Raw genomic sequence first — 17981 nt, 5'->3', positions numbered from 1 at the left:
ATCTCATCCTTGCCTCACTAGTGAACAAAACCACCAGCAGGGGGAGCTGTAAGGAGCCAGTGCATTGTGAAACGGGTGGTGGTCGGAGATTAGGACCACAACAACCCCATCATCGGGCACAGAAACATTATTTGTGTGCTATTTAAAGCTGAAACTTCACACACACACACACACACTCTAGGAACATCAGATACTTATATATTAAAGCTTGTAAATGGGGTATAAGAGCTCCTCTTAAAAAGGATATTTGTGTTCTTATTTGTAATAACATTTATAAATCTTTATTAACAGGAATCAAACTTAAACTTGAAGCAATCAGGCTGGAAAAAGAGCGTCTGGAGCTGTTAAAGAGGCTCCTGTGAGACATTCTTGCGCTCTTCGTCTACAGCAACCGTCTTTGTGAAGACACTGTTAATTAGATACATAAATCTGCAGACGGAGGAATAAATTCCTGCTTTGGAGATCTGCGTTTCCGTAGCGACCGGCGGATCCTTGAGGATTCAGAGTTTCAACACTGGAGAATTGTTTCATAAAATATCTATACAGTGCTCAACGGTTGGGTTTGTCCTCTTTAAATCAGACGTTGAGTTGATATATTGAATTATTTAAATGACACTTTTCTGTCTATATTTGACTCTACTCTGGGTTAAGTTTTTAGTACATTTACATTATTTTAACACTACAATTGTTTTTGTTTTTCCAAATTTGACCCAACATTGAGCCAATTTATTAAACTCAAATTACAATTTTGAAACACTACATTTGGGTTTGTCCATATTTGACCCAGCATTGTGTTAAACAGCCCAGTGTTTTTTGAATGTAAGCATGGAAATCCCCTTCGTGGTTTTGTTTGGTTTTTCCTCGTGTTTAATCCATTTCAGGATGTTTATATCGTGCTCTTTTATTGGGAGTTTCTACATTTGGTTCATTCCTTTTGATTTTTATGTCTGACAAATGTATATTCATGATGTTGGTTTGCCCTCATTATTTAATAGACCAGAGTTGGGGAAAGTTAAAGGTAGATTACAATCTTGCAATCCTTTTTTTTTTTTTTTTTTGCTTCATTTGGGCCGGGTTTGATGTTATTTTCGGGGTTAAATTCTGGGTTATTTCAAATCAATTTTGGTTAAATTATTGACAAAATCATTAATATTTTCCATAGGATGCTTTACAATATTATATCTGTGTTTATACATTAGATTAGTCGATACTGAAGCCAAATCTGGAGCTCATCTAACAAAATAACTTGCAATCGGTCAGAGGGGGGATTCAATTTCACCATAAGAAAGTGTATGTGACAAATACAGGCCTGATTTGATAATGGTCCAAAATTAGTAAACCCAAATTTATACAGTTAAAAGTCAGAATTATTTTTGCCCCCTTTGAATTTTTTTTCTTTTTCAAATATTTTCCAAATGATATTTAACAGGGCAAGGAAATTTTCACAGTATGTCTGATAATATTTTTTCTTCTGGAGAAAGTGTTTTGTTAAATTTCGGCTAGAACAAAAGCAGTTCTTAATATTTTAAACACAATTTTAAGGGCAATATTATTAGCCCCTTTAAGCTATATATTTTTTCGATAGTCTGCAGAACCAACCTTCATTATACAATAACTCACCTAATTACACTAACCTGCCTAGTTAACATAATTAACCTATTTAAGCCTTTAAATGACACGTTAAACTGAATACTAGTGTCTTAAAGAATATCTAGTCTAATATTATTTACTGTCATCATGGCAAAGATAAAATAAATCAGCTATTAGAAATGAGTTATTAAAACTATTTTGTGCAGAAATGTGTTGCTCTCTGTGAACAGAAATTAGGAAAAAAATAAACATGGGGCTAATAATTCAGGGGGGGGCAACAATTCTGACTTCAATTGTATGTCATGGGAAAATTAATCCACATTTTAAAAGGAGGAAAAATCAAAACAAAGAGAAACAAAAAAATGTCAAATAAAAAATGGTTGAAATTTTTTTGGTAGTAATTTTTGTTGTTGCTTGAATTGGTTGTAACGATAATTTGCTGGAATTTATTTGTATAATCTTTCAATTTCTAAATATGCTTGGTGACTAAAATATTACTTAAATAAATATATCTGTTTAGTAAATCTGTTTTGTTCAAATGCACCAAAATATATGACTGAGAAATGGAAAAAATCATTTATGCTGAGCACTGTATGTCCTTAACACAAGATACATTTCACTGAGAATGAAAGTGGCACATGATATTTAAATGGGTGATAATTACAACAAGGACCTGTTAGTTATTATGTATTTTTTTATATGTAATTATTTATATTTTAAATAATTTTTTATTATTTTCAGTAGTATTATTGACTAATATAAGTGTTAGTTTGATATATTTACAATACAGTTTGTAAAGCAAAATTCTCTGTCTTTTAGTAGGTACAGCTGAAGCCCCCGTTTTGTTTTTCACCAATTTCTGTCTATCAGAGAGCAGATTGTTTCAGCACATTTCTAATCATAATAGTTTAATAACTCGTCTCTAATAACTGATTTATTTTATCTTTGCCATGATGGAAGTAATTAATATTAGACTAGATATTCTTCAAGACACTTCTATACAGCTAAAGTGACAAAGCGGATGCCTTTCCAACTGCAACCCAGTACTGGAAAACACCCACACACTCTTGCATTCACACACACTCATACAGCATGGCCAATTTAGTTCATCAATTCCCCTATAGCGCATGGGTTTGGACTGTGGAGGAAAACCGGAGCACCCGAAGGAAACTCACACCAACATGGGAAGAACATTCCAACTCCACACAGAAACACCAACTCAAACAACCTTCTAGCAACTGTGTCGCCCGAAATCTAAATATATATATTTTACATTAAGTGGTTTAACAATGTATTAAATTAATAAATTAAATACTATAAATAAAAAAAGAATGAATAAAATGAATGAATAAAAAGTTAATTATAATGAATAAAAATGACTGAAACGCATAACCAAATAATTAATTTATATATATATATATATATATATATATATATATGTATGTATGTGTGTATATATACATACACATACACACATACACACATACATACATACATATATATATATATATATATATATATATATATATATATATATATATATATATATATATATATATATATATATATATATATATACACACACACACACACACACACACACACACACACACACACACACACACACACACACACACACACACACACACACACACACAACAAACATGCATGAAAATCCACCAGAATTAGATTAAATCCACACATATTCAAATATGCAAGTGCTAATGTCTTTAAAACAATCTTGTTTCAGCATTTTTACAAACAAATAAGACGAAAAAAGGTTGATTTCATTAAAGGCCGAGTGTCCTTTGTGTGTTTTATGAGCGCGACAGACAGACAGACTCTCTCATCTGTGAAATCACACTGACCCAAATGTGCTGTGATCCACCATATGCGTCTCTTTCTGTCTGTTTTTAATCACAGCTCATTTGGTTTTCTGCTTTCTTTTAACATTTTTTAAAAGGTATTTGCAGTATATTTCAATAATCATAATATGACAAAGAAATAATAATGGTGTCGTATCACAGAAAATGCACAGATTTGTGAATTTGTTTAACTAATGATGCCTTTCTTTTCTTGTTTTTCTTTTTTAAATTTTGAGTTCCCAAACATATAAGCAATTCCAGTGTTATAGATGTGACATATGCAGTGAAAACTCAAAACGTAAATTCACATAGAAAGTATACGTCAACATTATATTGAGACACATCTGTTTATATTTTCCAAAACAACTAACCACAGAGTTTTGGGCTCAGAAAAATATTTCTTTTATATTTTAAATGAGGGAAATAAACAATGCCAATTAAGTCAATTAGCTGAAGTTGCATGTTTTTAGACAGGAAACCGAGGAAAACCCGGGGGAAACCCACGTGAGCACGAGGAGAACGTGTTAACTCCGCACAGAAACATCAGCTGGCTTGGTAAGGATTAGAACCAGTGATGTTCTTGCTGTGAGGCTAACAGTGCTAACCACTGGGCCACCGTGCCACCCATCTAGAAAAGGGGGAGGAGTAGGGGTGGAAGGGGGGATTCTTCAAAACGAAGACAGCTGTCATATAGAGCTTAGGGTATTTATAGTGGCTGAGAAATCATCTGATTGGTGAATTATAGAGGTGTAACGATACACTCAGCTCACGATACGATGTGTATCACGATATAATGTTCACGATTCGATATGTATCACGATATTTAGAATAAAAATTGAAAATTTAACTGAAATGCAAATTTTACCAAGTAAACTATTTTATATTTCTTTTGTTTCAACTTGTTAAACTGAACCTTCTTTTAGAAAATAAATTAAACAGGCCTGTCTCTGGAAAATAAAACAATTTAAAAACTTCTTAAAAAATATTATTGAAATGACAGAGACAAAATTAAGGAACAATTTAAGTAAAGGTGCAAAAAAATAAGCTTTTTTTTTCATCAATTGAATTTAACAGTAAGAGCTTACGGCTTTGCTTGGTCACTTGCGTTTTTTGTGTGTGCAGAAAAAATCCACATTTTCAGGTAATCAGCAGTTCTATAAGATAATCCTGAACTGATGTGTATCTGTCTGAGAGGTTTTTATGAATGACTGTCTTCATGTTGGGCATGATGAGTGACAGGGTGGCCGTCTTTTCATTACACAGGACAGTCGTGGCTCTTTTCAGCAGTTTAGGCAGGTTTACTATTTCTTCGGCGTCGCTGATGTCGGCGCTATCAAGTGTATCATGTTGACGTGCATTTTTGTGTACCTCTGTACTCAAAAGGGTTCATGCTCGTCGTATTCATAACTCTAAAATGCGATATGATTGTTTAAATAATGTGTACGTTTTCGGTTTCATTTCCACTGCTAAGTGCTGTTCATACTTCCCACGCAGCTCCTGAAAGATCACTCTGTTCCACAAACTGAATGTTGTTTACTACTTTATTAGTCACAACCTGCAGGTTCTGTTCACTGAAGCAGACGCGCGCGTATGGCAAGCCGTTTTAGCATTTAAACCTTTGTTCTGACTATCCATAAATATATTTAATTCATATTTAATTAAATTCATTTAGAGATATCTCTAATTATATTTATGGATAGTCAGATCAAAGGTTTAAATGCTAAAACGGCTTGCCATACGCGCGCGTCTATCAAAGTCCGCCCTCTGTAGTAACAGCTCACGTCATGTGTGATTTATTCATCATTATATGAAGACAGAAGGATATTTTAGGGTGAATTGTGCCTTATAAATACAGTATGTGACTCTTTCAACACCATTAGGAGGTATCCATGTCGCTGTGCAAAGTATGTAAATCACTGTGAAGACTTTAAAACTTAGGATGTTTGACCCAGTATGCGTGTCAAAAAGCAGACGAGTCTAAAGCAATGACTGTACAACCGAAATGTTGCCAGACGTCTGCTTTTGAGAGGATGGGCCATCCTCTATTTCAACTCCACTCATCTTGGTCTGCTAACATTACTGCTGCTGCAATCTGAACTCACGTGCGACAGCAGGTGGAACGTAGCTCACGTGCAAACAGCTCAACTAATAAGAGAAAACGGACGTCATATCGTAATCAAATCGTCATAACGCCACGATGCATATCGAGACATTTTTGCATCGCAATAAATCGTACAACGATAAATCATTACATCCCTAGTGAATTATAAATTGAATAATGCAGGCCAGCTGCAATCAATCAGGAGCACGTGATCCTCGAAATTACTTTATAAATAAACCTCACTTAAATGCCAAAAAAACATATTTTTTTTACTCATTTTTAAATCCAAAGAGAAATTGTCCATTGTTTGTTTATTGTTTTGTGCTGTATTAACTGGTTACTGAGCACTTTAAAATACAAAGTGTTAAAGAACACTACAATATAAGGAGTTTTCATGTGATTTTTCTAAACTAGTAGTGTTCTGAAATCAAATGAATGAATACATAATAACCGTGAAACTGTGATTAATCCTCAGACTATAATCGTGCAACCAAAATCTATAATCCCTACTGGATGTCAAATGCTGACATTTATTCGTCAGGTATGGCAACCAAAATCCAACGTCTGATCGACGTTATAGTGGTAACGTCCACACAACATCAAGCTGTAACATCATTAGATGTTGATATTTGGTTGATTTTAGGTTTGACATTGACGTTGAGTTCTGACATCAACACAATTTTCATTTACAAACAAACTGCAACGTCCCTATGACATTGGTGTACAACATCAATCTGACGTCATGTTGACATCCTGTGCCTGCTGAGCATGAATCACGCACAATACAAATCTCACAGGAGGGCGAGTAATACTGCGCTCTAAGGTAAATATGAGTGAAACATGTCTTACCTTTGGTTGTTTCCTGAGAGTGAAACAGACGACAGCAGCAAACATAAGACAAAAGAAGAGAAGAGAAGAGTCGGTCAGCATCCTCACACTCATCACACGCTTTACATGAAAACACAGTGCTACAGGCTCTTTTCCGCTTAGTCCCTTTATTTATCTGGGATCGCCACAGCGGAATGAACCACCAACTTACCACCAGCATATGTTTACACATCGAATGCCCTTCCAGCTGCAATCCAACACTGGGAAACACCCACACACTCTCATTAACACTCGTACACTACAGCCAATTTAGTTCATCAAATCCCCTATAGCATATGGGTTTGGAGATTGGGGGAAACTGGAGCACTTGAAGGAAACCCATGCCAACAAGGGGAAAACATGCAAACTCCACACAGAAATGCCAACTGAATTGAGATCCGGATCTTTCAGTGATCAGTTGTGCAGGTTTACACTGAATGCAATAATGCAGACTAAACGCGTGACAAAAAACACCTTGAATAACTTAAAGCGGTGGTCCCCAACCACCGGGTCGTGGACCGGTACAGGTCCGTGGAACAATTGGTACCGGGCCACATAAGAAACCATAAATTATTTCTGTAGAAAATATTCCCCCGGCGAATTGGTTTCTTCCACTCACTCTCACCATCTCACGTGAAATAGACTATGCTGAAATCCACGACGGAGCAGGAAGAATGATCGCTAGAATATAGCTCAGTGGTGGTTGTTGATAGTTTAAAGTTATAAAACAGATATTATAGAGTCCAAATCAGTAGTGGTGGGCAAAGCGAGGCTTCATGAAACACTGAAACAGTCGAAGCAAATGTGTCGAAGCTTCGAAACGTTTCGAAATCCCACTCTACAGTGACACCTAGTGGTCATTTTTATGTATTGCACTGAAACAGCTGCAGCACAGAACAGTTCAGCAGAGTGGTTAAGGTGTCTGACTAGCGCCCGGGGATAGTGGGTTCGAATCCAGGCTAATACCGCTATTTTGAAATGCTTTAATACCAGTTGGTAATGCTTTGCTCTTGTATTGTTTTGTTTCAACATTGGTCTGATATCCAATAAACAATTTGTGAATAAATATGTCTTGTTTTGGTCTTAAAACAGGGTTGTTGCTAGATCGGAAACTGTGGCCTGAAGTTATCAAGAATTATTTATATTATTCATTAAATTTCCCATTTATTGTATTCTATTAACGTCTACCCAAACCCTAAACCAAACTATCAGAGTACTGTAAAAATATTAATTATTGTTTTACAGTGTTACAAAAATGATGCTAAATTGAGGGCGTAACTGCAGCTGTATCCTATTTAGGCTACACAAAACAGAAACATGATAAAAACAAATAAAACCATGATTTCGGAGTATTAAGTTGGGATTCGAACCCAAAAAGTCATTTGAAGCATAGTAACATCGTGCACACGCACAGTCCACTAGGCCAGTGGTTCCTAACCTGGGGTCCGCGCCCCCCTAAGGGTGCGCCAGAGTTCACAGGGGGGGCGCGGGAGAGGATAAGTATTGAGGTAGAAAAAGGCATAAAAATGGTCCACTATTATAAAGGGCTTTGCAATTAATCGAAAATCCGATTTAGATTTCGGTTTCAAACGATTATAAAAAAGCATTAATCGAGACAAATGATTATTGCATCATATTTTGCCACGTTCCAGTTGTACACGTGTTGCTCTTAAAAGTGCGAAAGAGCTTATGTGTGTGTGCAGCACGATCAAGCAGTCAGAAGCATGCGGCCGGTCAGCATTCACTCTCATTCACACACTGAGACGAGCAGAGGAGCGCAGACATCTAAAGTCATCTTAACGTGAGCGCTTTAATGGTCAAATGGAAAATAACTATATATACAGTTGAAGTCAGAATTATTAGCCCTCTTGAATATTAACAAACCTTTTCCTGCCCAATTTCTGTTTCATGGTAAGAATATTTTATTAACTTATTTCTGAACATAATAGTTTTGATATCTTATTTCTAATTACTGATTTCTTTGCTATAATGACAGCACATAATATTTTACTAGATATTTTTCAAAATACAAGCATTCAGATTAAAGTGCAGTTCAAAGGCTTAATTAGAGTAATAAGGCAAGTCATTATAACCGTAGTTTATTAGACAATCAAAAATATATCTTGCTTAAGGGGGCTAATAATATTGACCTTTAAACTGTCTTTATTCTAGCTAAAATAAAACAAATAGAAGAAAAAATATTATAGGAAATACTGTTAAAATTCCTTGCTCTGTTAAACATAATTTGGGAAATATTTATATTAAAAAAAAAAATCTCAGGAGCGCTAATAATTTTGACTTTAACTGGCAATGGTTTTGAATAATCGTGATTACAATTATGACCAAAATAATCGTGATTATGATTTTTCCCAAAATCGAGCAGCCCTACTATTATATATGTATTTTTAAGTACCAAAAAAAAATCTAAACACATGCTTAATATTTCAACATAATAGTGAAAATAATTAAAATAAATAACTTTAAATAATTATTTAAATTTTGCTCACTCGCGCAATCTGTTTGTCAAAGCGTCGTAAAGGCAAAACAAAACAAAAACAAAAATGGCAGACAAACGTAAATGCAGTGATTCTTCAGAGGCGAAGAAAAAGATTAGACAGTATGACAAAGCCTACCTAAATATTGGTTTTATTGAAGGTCAAGACAAGATAAAACTGATTAATTAATATTTTCTATACATATTACTATATATTAATATTACACAAACACACACACACACACACACACACACACACACACACACACACACACACACACATATATATATATATATATATATATATATATATATATATATATATATATATATATATACACAGTACATATGTGTGTGCGTGCGTGTGTATTTATCTGGTGGGGGGGCTCCAATGTTTGTATATGTTTATGGGGGGGGCCCCAAAGAAAAAGGTTGGGAACCACTGCACTAGGCCATATGAAACGAGATTTTCCAACCTTGGCAGCCAAATGGAGATTCACCAGGTCTCGAAACGCTTCTAAGGTGATCGATGCTTTGAATCGCTAGTATTAGTATTAATGAAGTAGTATTGCAACAGACGATGCTTTCTTTCATTTGTCTCGTTATCTGTAGAGATGAATCCTGCATTAGACGCAGTGGCATGAATGCTTTTGTCCCTCCTGCATGTGAAAGAGTTTTAGTGTGTCGTAACCCGGCGCTGAACTCATGTGTAAAATCCACACGTTTACTCAGTACATTTAGACACACAGCTCCGCATTATCAGCCCATTCACAGCTTCATCAGTCCGGAAATACCACAAAAACACTGCAAACACACACAGATCAAGATGAACATTATTATTAGCCCTCCTGTGAAGTTTTAATTCTCTCAAATATTTCCCAGGAGCTGTTTAACTGAGATTTTTAAAATACATTAAAGGTGCTGTATCCTACATTGGTTTAGTAGGTTAAATTGTTCTCTGGTTGAAAGCAGAAGTGTACATACACTGTATAAAAAGGCACATAACCATTTTAAATATAGTCAGATGTTAATGTGACTAAACCTTTCCTCTTTTAGGTAAGTGAGGATGATCAAATGTGTTTCTGTTATGCTTAATAGCAGAATAATGAGGGAGAGATTGTTTGAGAAATGGTTATAACTCTTCTTGAAAGTCAAGTTTACACACAATAAGATTATTCTGCCTCTGGGAAAGCTCAGATGATGATGTCAAGGTTTTGGAAGTTTCTGATTGGCTAATTGACGACATTTGAGTTAATGTGAGGCACAACTGTAGAATAGTATTGAAGGAAAAGCTCAAACACACTGCTTCCTTGTGTGACAACATGGGAAAATCAACAAGCCAGAATCAACAACAAAGCCAGATTACAATTAGCTAAATGACACTGGGAAAAGAGTAATGTTTGGAAAGATGTCCTCTGCTCTGATGGAGCTAAGATTGAACTGTTTGGCCATAATGAGCAGTGTTACATTTGGAGGACAAAGGGGAAAGCTTACAAGCCTAGAAACACCATCCCAACTGTGAAGTATGGGGGCGGCAGCATCATGTTGTGGGGCTGTTTTTCTGCAGGAGGGACTGGTCCACTTCACAGCATAGATGGCATCATGAAGAAAGAACATTATGGAGGAATACTGAAGCAACATCTCAACACATCAGCCAGGACATTACAACTTGGCCACAATTGGCTCTTCCAAACAGACCATGACCCTAAGCATACTGCCAAATGAGTTCAAATGTGCTTTAAAGGACAACAGAGTGAATGTTTTGGAGTGGCCATCACAAAGCCCTGAACTCAATCCTATAGAAAATGTGTGGGCAGAGTTGAAAAAGCTTGTGTGAGCAAGACAGCCTACAAATCTGACTCAGTTACACAAATTCTGTCAGGAGGAATGGGCCAAAATTTCTTCAGACTATTGTGAGAAGCTTGTGGAAGGAGACCCAAAACATCTGACCAAAGTTATACAGTTTAAAAGCAAAGCTAAAAAATACCAAGGAAATGGTGCGCACTGCGTATTTGTAATTTATTTCATATTGTATTCTAGACATTTTATAATGCATTTATTATTATTATTACTATATTTGTTTTATTATAAACCATATTCATTTAATATTATTTATGCTTGATGTACAGTTGCAGTTGCAATCAGAATTATTAGCCCCCCTTATCTTTATTTATTTTTTATATTTCCCAAATGATGTTGAACAGATTCAGGAAATTTTCACAGTATGTCTGATAATATTTTTTCTTCTGAAAAATGTCTTATTTGTTTTATTTCAGCTAGAATAAAAGCAGCTTTTAATTTTTAAAAGCCATTTTAAGGTCAATATTATTAACCCCTTTAAGCAATATTTTTGATAGTCTACAGAACAAATCATCATTATACAATATCTTGCCTAATTACCCTAACCTGCCTAGTTAATCTAATTAACCTAATTAAACCTTTAAATGTCACTTTAAGCTGTATAGAAGTGTCTTGAAGAATATCTAGTCTAATATTATTTACTGTCATCATGGCAAAGATAAAATAAATCAGTTATTAGAGATGAGTTACTAAAACTATTATGTTTTAAAATGTGTTGAAGAAATCGTCTCTCTGTTAAACAGAAATTGGGAAAAAACTTGAGGGCTAATAATTACGACTTCAACTGTATATACTTTTACAGTTATAGATACGTTTTTGAATACATTTTAAAAGGACAATTATTTAAGATTTTTAAAAATATGTTGTTTTTAAAACATTTCTAATCTGAAAAAATAGAAATAAATAATATTACAGAATAAATTATAGATTTTTCTGACACATTTTTTATTTCCATTTATTACATTAAACATATAAGAGCTCATGTTTTCTGAGCGGATCTAGTGTACGTCAGCAGCTGGGTTTGGAGCAGATCTCTAGTTTTACCAACACCAAAGACTAAAATACTCCAGAGTTCACCACAAATGTTTTCCCAAGATCCTTCAGAAGCACAAAAAAAATCCCTCAAATGCCTTTCCCATACACATCTGACTTCATTTCTAAAAATGAAGCGCTAAAGATCAACTATAGATGATTTTCACTAAACAGTGAAATGTTTCTTAAACTCGAGAGTAATTGTGCTTATGTGTGTGTCTGAAAAACAAGACCTTCATTCATTCATTTCCTTTAGCTTAGTCTGTTATTTATCAGACATCACCACTGCAGAATGAACCGCCAACTATTCCAGCATATGTTTTACACAGCGGCTGTCCATCCAGCTGCAATCCAGTGCTGGGAAACACCCATACACACTCACACACACTCATACACTACGGACAATTTAGCCTACCCAATTCACCTGTACCGCATGTCTTTGGACTGTGGGGGAAACCGGAGCACCCGGAGGAAACCCACGCCATCATGGGGAGAACATGCAAACTCCACACAGAAACACCAACTGACCCAGCTGGGACTCGAACCAGCGACCTTCTTGCTGTGAAGCCACACACACACAAAGTTGTCCAGCACACTCCGCACTGCAGTTTCTGGATCAGCCAAATACTACTGTTACACTGTGGGATCATATTACTCATATACACACACACACACACACACGCACACAAACACACACAGCGCATGCACACACACCACTTTCCCATTTTAGACGCCTCATGATTATTAATAGTGCATTTCACTTCTTTCATTATCCTCACAAACAAATTACACTTCTCATCTGCAGTGTTCACACTCCTGTAGAGCAACACACACTTCATTACACTCACACATTTCACTCATGACACACACACAGCAGGACCTAGGACCAATGAGCGCAGGACCCATGAGTCACAACTGCTGCATGTTTGGCAGACAGACAGGCATCAGAACACATGTAAAACAGTGTACTAAAACACACACACACACACACACTTTTGCACAAACACATGCACTCACGTATGCACCCCCATTCACGCACACACACACACACACACACACACACACACACACACTTTTGCACAAACACATGCACTCACGCATGCCAGCCCACTCACGCACACACACACACACACACACTTTTGCACGAACACATGCACGCTCATTCACACACACACACACTTTTGCACAAACACATGCAGTCACGCACTCACTCATGCATGCACGCGCGCGCACGCACACGCACACACACACACTTTTGAACAAAGACATGCAGTCACACACTCTCACGCATGCATGCACCCAAACACAGACATCCACAAACACACTTTTGCACAACACACACACGTATACACATCCACAAACACACTTTTGCACAACACACACACACACACATCGACAAACACACTTTTGCACAAACACATGCACTCTCGCATGCACGCACATTCACACACACACACTTTTGCACAAACGCATGCACTCATGCATGCACGCACATTCACACACACACACTTTTGCACAAACACATGCAGTCACGCACTCACGTGCACACACACACACACACACACACACACACACACACACACGCACACACACAAACTTTTGCATAAACACATGCAGTCACGCACTCTCACGCATACACGTGCGCACACACGCGCGCACACACACATCCACAAACACACTTTTGCACAACACACACACACATCCACAAACACACTTTTGCACAACACACACACACATCCACAAACACACTTTTGCACAACACACTCACACACACACACACATCCACAAACACATGCACTCACGCATGCACGCACATTCACACTCACACACACACACTTTTGCACAAACACATGCACGCTCATTTACACACACACTTTTGCACAAACACATGCAGTCACGCACTCACTCATGCATGCACGCGCACGCACGCACGCGCACGCACACGCACACACACACTTTTGAACAAAGACATGCAGTCACACACTCTCACGCATGCACACACACACACACACCCACAAACACAAACACACTTTTGCACAACACACTCACACACACACACATCCACAAACAGATGCACTCAAGCATGCACACACATTCACTCTCACACACTCTTGCACAAACACATGCAGTCACGCAGTCACTCACACATGTACGCGCACACACACACTCAAACTTTTGCATAAACACATGCAGGCACGCACTCACTCACTCACGCACACACGCGAGCACACACACACACATCCACAAACACACTTTTGCACAACACACACACACATCCACAAACACACTTTTGCACAACACACTCACACACACACACACAAACACATGCACTCACGCATGCACACACATTCACACTCACACACACACACACACACTTTTGCACAAACACATGCAGTCACGCACTCACTCATGCATGCACGCCCACGCACACACACACACACACACACTTTTGAACAAACACATGCAGTCACACACTCTCACGCATGCATGCACACACACACACACACACCCACAAACACACTTTTGCACAACACACACACACACACATCCACAAACACACTTTTGCACAAAACACTCACACACACACACACACACACATCCACAAACAGATGCACTCAAGCATGCACACAGATGCACTCAAGCATGCACGCACATTCACTCTCACACACTCTTGCACAAACACATGCAGTCACGCACTCACTCACACATGTACGCGCACACACACACTCAAACTTTTGCATAAACACATGCAGGCACGCACTCACTCACGCATACACGCGCGCACAAACACACACAGACACACACACAAACTTTTGCTCAAACACATGCAGTCACGCACTCACGCATGCATGCACACACACACACACACACACACACACACACACACACACACACACACACGCACACACACACACGCTGAACCTGCAGGAAATCCAGCCTGACTGAATCACAGCAGGAATTCAAACATTCCCAGAGATCTAAAGCTCCGCCTTTCGCTACAATGTATCCACTGATGAGCGTCTGTCACCATGGAAACAGACCCAGACATCTCTTAATGCTGTAACACAACTGAACCTCAGCTCTCCAGCACTGACTGCAGCTCCAGAGATGATGTTCACTGACAGAAATAAAGCAAACCAAAGCCGAGTCAGTGTGGAGAGCACATGATGTCTCTCTGAAGCACATGCTCTCTCTCTCTCACTACACTCATTCACAATCACAACAGCACAAAGTCCAGCAAGAGAGGACACGACGAGGCACATGAGGAAGGAAGAAACCTGCCCTTCCCAAACAGCAATCAGAAAACTCACACAGCGTCACACCCAACACTCCTCAACCACACACACACACACACACACACACACACACACACACACACACACACAATCTACACAATACAGACATTACACACAGTGGCGCAAAAAGGGGGTATGCAGTATATGCGGCGCATAGGGGCGCCACACATGGGGGGGCGCCATTGTGCCAAAACTATTTTTGAAATTCTACATATTATTATACATATTAAACAAAATAAATACAAATTTTTGGTTAAAAATGTTTATCCTGCATTTTATATAAATATACAATTGTATTTTATTGAATAAAAAAATTATACCACCCCTCCCTCTTCGTTGACCATTTAATTGATCCGTTGCTCAGTTACAGTCACATGTACAAAATAGAGAGAAAGAGATGTGGAGCGCGCAATAGAAAACAAAAAAAGAACAATGACTTAAAATGAAAACTGCCATGACAAATTGGATAATAAGGGATTGGTAAGATTAACCCACACTATTATTACCATACGTTTAATCAACTTCTAATGTTTATGGGAGCAACGGGCCGCCATATCATTAATTATTCATTATCGCCACTCAGTCACTGAATGCATGGGCTTTTACCATAAATGCAGACGAGGTGGTTTTGTCCAGGCAGGGAGCAGTGACGCACGGCCACACCTGAACTGTGTCCGAAATCGCATATTTGCATTCTGTATAGTATGCGAAAAACACTATAATTCTATAGGCTAAAGCCACGATGAATTGGTGTAAAGTTATTATATTATTGTTATTATATATTATTATATATATATATATAATATATTGTTATTATATATTGCATTTTTAAGTTATTTTGCCCTTTAAGACTCCCATATTTATCATTTTGTTTTGACAAATGTACAAAAAGAACAAAAACAAGACATGTCAAGGTGCTATAATCATTTGGTGAGGAAAATGGAATTAAGAAATTTGGGTGGGGATGAGATGTAATTCTTTGTGACTTAACATGGTTAATGTAATTATACTTTTACTTCTTTATATTATTTAAGTTGCGTTCAGAACTTCGACATGTTGATGAGGAAATTAATATGGGGGGGGCGCAAAACTTGAACTCGCATACCCCTCAGTAAATGTGCAGTTGCGCCCCTGATTACACAAGTATAAGGCAACACGGTGGCGCAGTGATTAGCACTGTGGCCTCACAGCAAGAAGTCTCGGCTGGGTCAGTTGTCATTTCTGTGTGGAGTTTGCATGTTCTCCCCGTGTTGGTGTGGGTTTCCTATATATATATATATATATATATATATATATATATATATATATATATATATATATATATATATATATTTGTGAGGGGAAAAAATTAAAAGGGGTGCTCTTGGATTATTAGCCTCAGGGCCTAATAGCCGTGTTTCCACTATCGCGCCTAAAGCGAGTGAGCCAAGGCCTGTCGCGTTTTCACTGTCACTTCCGGGGCCTGTTCGGGCCAAAGCGGGGCTTTCTCTGGGCCAGCGGACGGCCTTTTTCAGCCCAACGAATACTGTGGGCCAAAGAGGGCCAGCTGGGGCTTCGGGCGGAGTAAAAGGACAGGCGGAGTTTGCCCGAGTCTGTTAAAGATGGCATGCGATCATTACACTAGTTTTCCGATCTCATGAGTACAAGCGTAAAAGCGAAAGTTTGAAGCAGTGTACTGATGCTGTGACACGTTACCTGATAGATTCAAAAGATAGCAGAGTCGTTAGATAGAGACAAGATTAATTAAATATTGCATTTAACAAATACAGCGAGACACGATCCAGCGGTACAACCTTGATATGATAAACTGTCCAACGTGCACTGCTCTCTGGGGTTTGTGCTCTAAGCACCTGCTGACTGCTGGAGCTCAGATGCGCACGTTTGCTGCATCGCATGACAGAGTGTGTGTGTTTGTGTGGTCACGTGATGTGCGTTTTCAGCGGTATAGTATGGATGGAGAGATCTTTTCAGAAATGCTAGGTGAAACACCAGTGTGGACGTGGATCATTTTCGTTATAAAATGCCATTTTAAAACTAAGATGTATTAATGTAAACAGAGCCTGAGTGTGTGTATTTTTTGCGAGCGAGTTGCTGCTGCAATGAGGGGCAAGGCGGAGGATCATTGGTCAGCTCAGCATCATGATGTCTATTGGCCATTGGTGATGAAATCGTTGACTCAACCCAAGCTGGTTATATTCATACGCTGCTGACACACAATTGTGTTTAAACTAGGGATGCCACGGTTCTCAATATAATAGTGAACCGTACAGTACAGCCTCCACGGTTCAATACGCGCTTGTGAATTGTGGTTTTCTCCGTTTTGCGTTTCAATAATTTATGTGCTTTTTATATCTCCCCGAATTGACTGTGTGTGCCAGTAAATCCATGAAATGAGGAAACTCCTCCCTGCGAGTAAATATCCAATCACTATGCTCTAAAGTTATGCTGAGTTCAGACTGCACGATTTTCAAAGTAGTCGTGTCACAGATGTTTTCACACTGCATGACTATCTGGGCTAGCGTTTCGTCGCTGCTTTGTTTACACTGCAAGACGGATCAGCGACAGGGACTTTCACATTGCATGACTTTACTATAGGGAGAATCGCCGACAATTTCATCCAAACTACGTCTTACAGCCAAAAACACGTCGTATATCTTTTGTTATTAACTACATGATGAGAAAGAAGCCTTTAATGGGGTAGAACATGTACATGTTTGCTCACCTGGGTTTAAAGGGAATTAGCCATTTCTCCTCAACGTTGATAATAAACTAATTTCTTTCTGTATGAAACGTCAAACAGACACGGTTGCTCCTGAGTCCTGTCAAACCTCCACTAGTTTTTCCTTCATTTCGTGGGTCCAAATAAACCGAAAAAG

At 38.1% G+C, this 17981-nt stretch overlaps 3 protein-coding genes across 48 annotated transcripts in view; 1 reads left to right on the top strand and 2 right to left on the bottom strand.

The window, feature by feature from the left end:
- The window catches only part of smpd5 (sphingomyelin phosphodiesterase 5), a 706732-nt gene that overhangs the window by 160679 nt on the left and 528072 nt on the right, over positions 1-17981 (bottom strand). The window lies entirely within an intron of this gene.
- The window catches only part of kif13a (kinesin family member 13A), a 118579-nt gene that overhangs the window by 71249 nt on the left and 29349 nt on the right, over positions 1-17981 (bottom strand). For 16 of the 46 annotated variants that reach the window (XM_087287894.1, XM_087287902.1, XM_087287896.1 and 13 more), the window contains one exon: positions 6406-6418. The exons of the other annotated variants lie outside the window; for them this stretch is intronic. In XM_087287894.1, the coding sequence (XP_087144020.1) occupies positions 6406-6418 (13 nt within the window). The remainder of the gene's footprint in view (positions 1-6405; positions 6419-17981) is intronic. 46 annotated transcript variants of the gene reach the window in all.
- The window catches only part of LOC103908992 (serine/threonine-protein kinase pim-2-like), a 202995-nt gene that overhangs the window by 172296 nt on the left and 12718 nt on the right, over positions 1-17981 (top strand). The gene's annotated exons all lie outside the window — the stretch shown is intronic.

Source organism: Danio rerio, chromosome 16 (genome assembly GCF_052040795.2).
Source record: "Danio rerio strain M-AB ecotype USA chromosome 16, GRCz13ab, whole genome shotgun sequence".
NCBI lineage: Eukaryota > Metazoa > Chordata > Actinopteri > Cypriniformes > Danionidae > Danio > Danio rerio.
The sequence above is the reverse complement of the archived record's forward strand: the minus strand, read 5'-3'. Positions and strand labels throughout refer to the sequence as shown.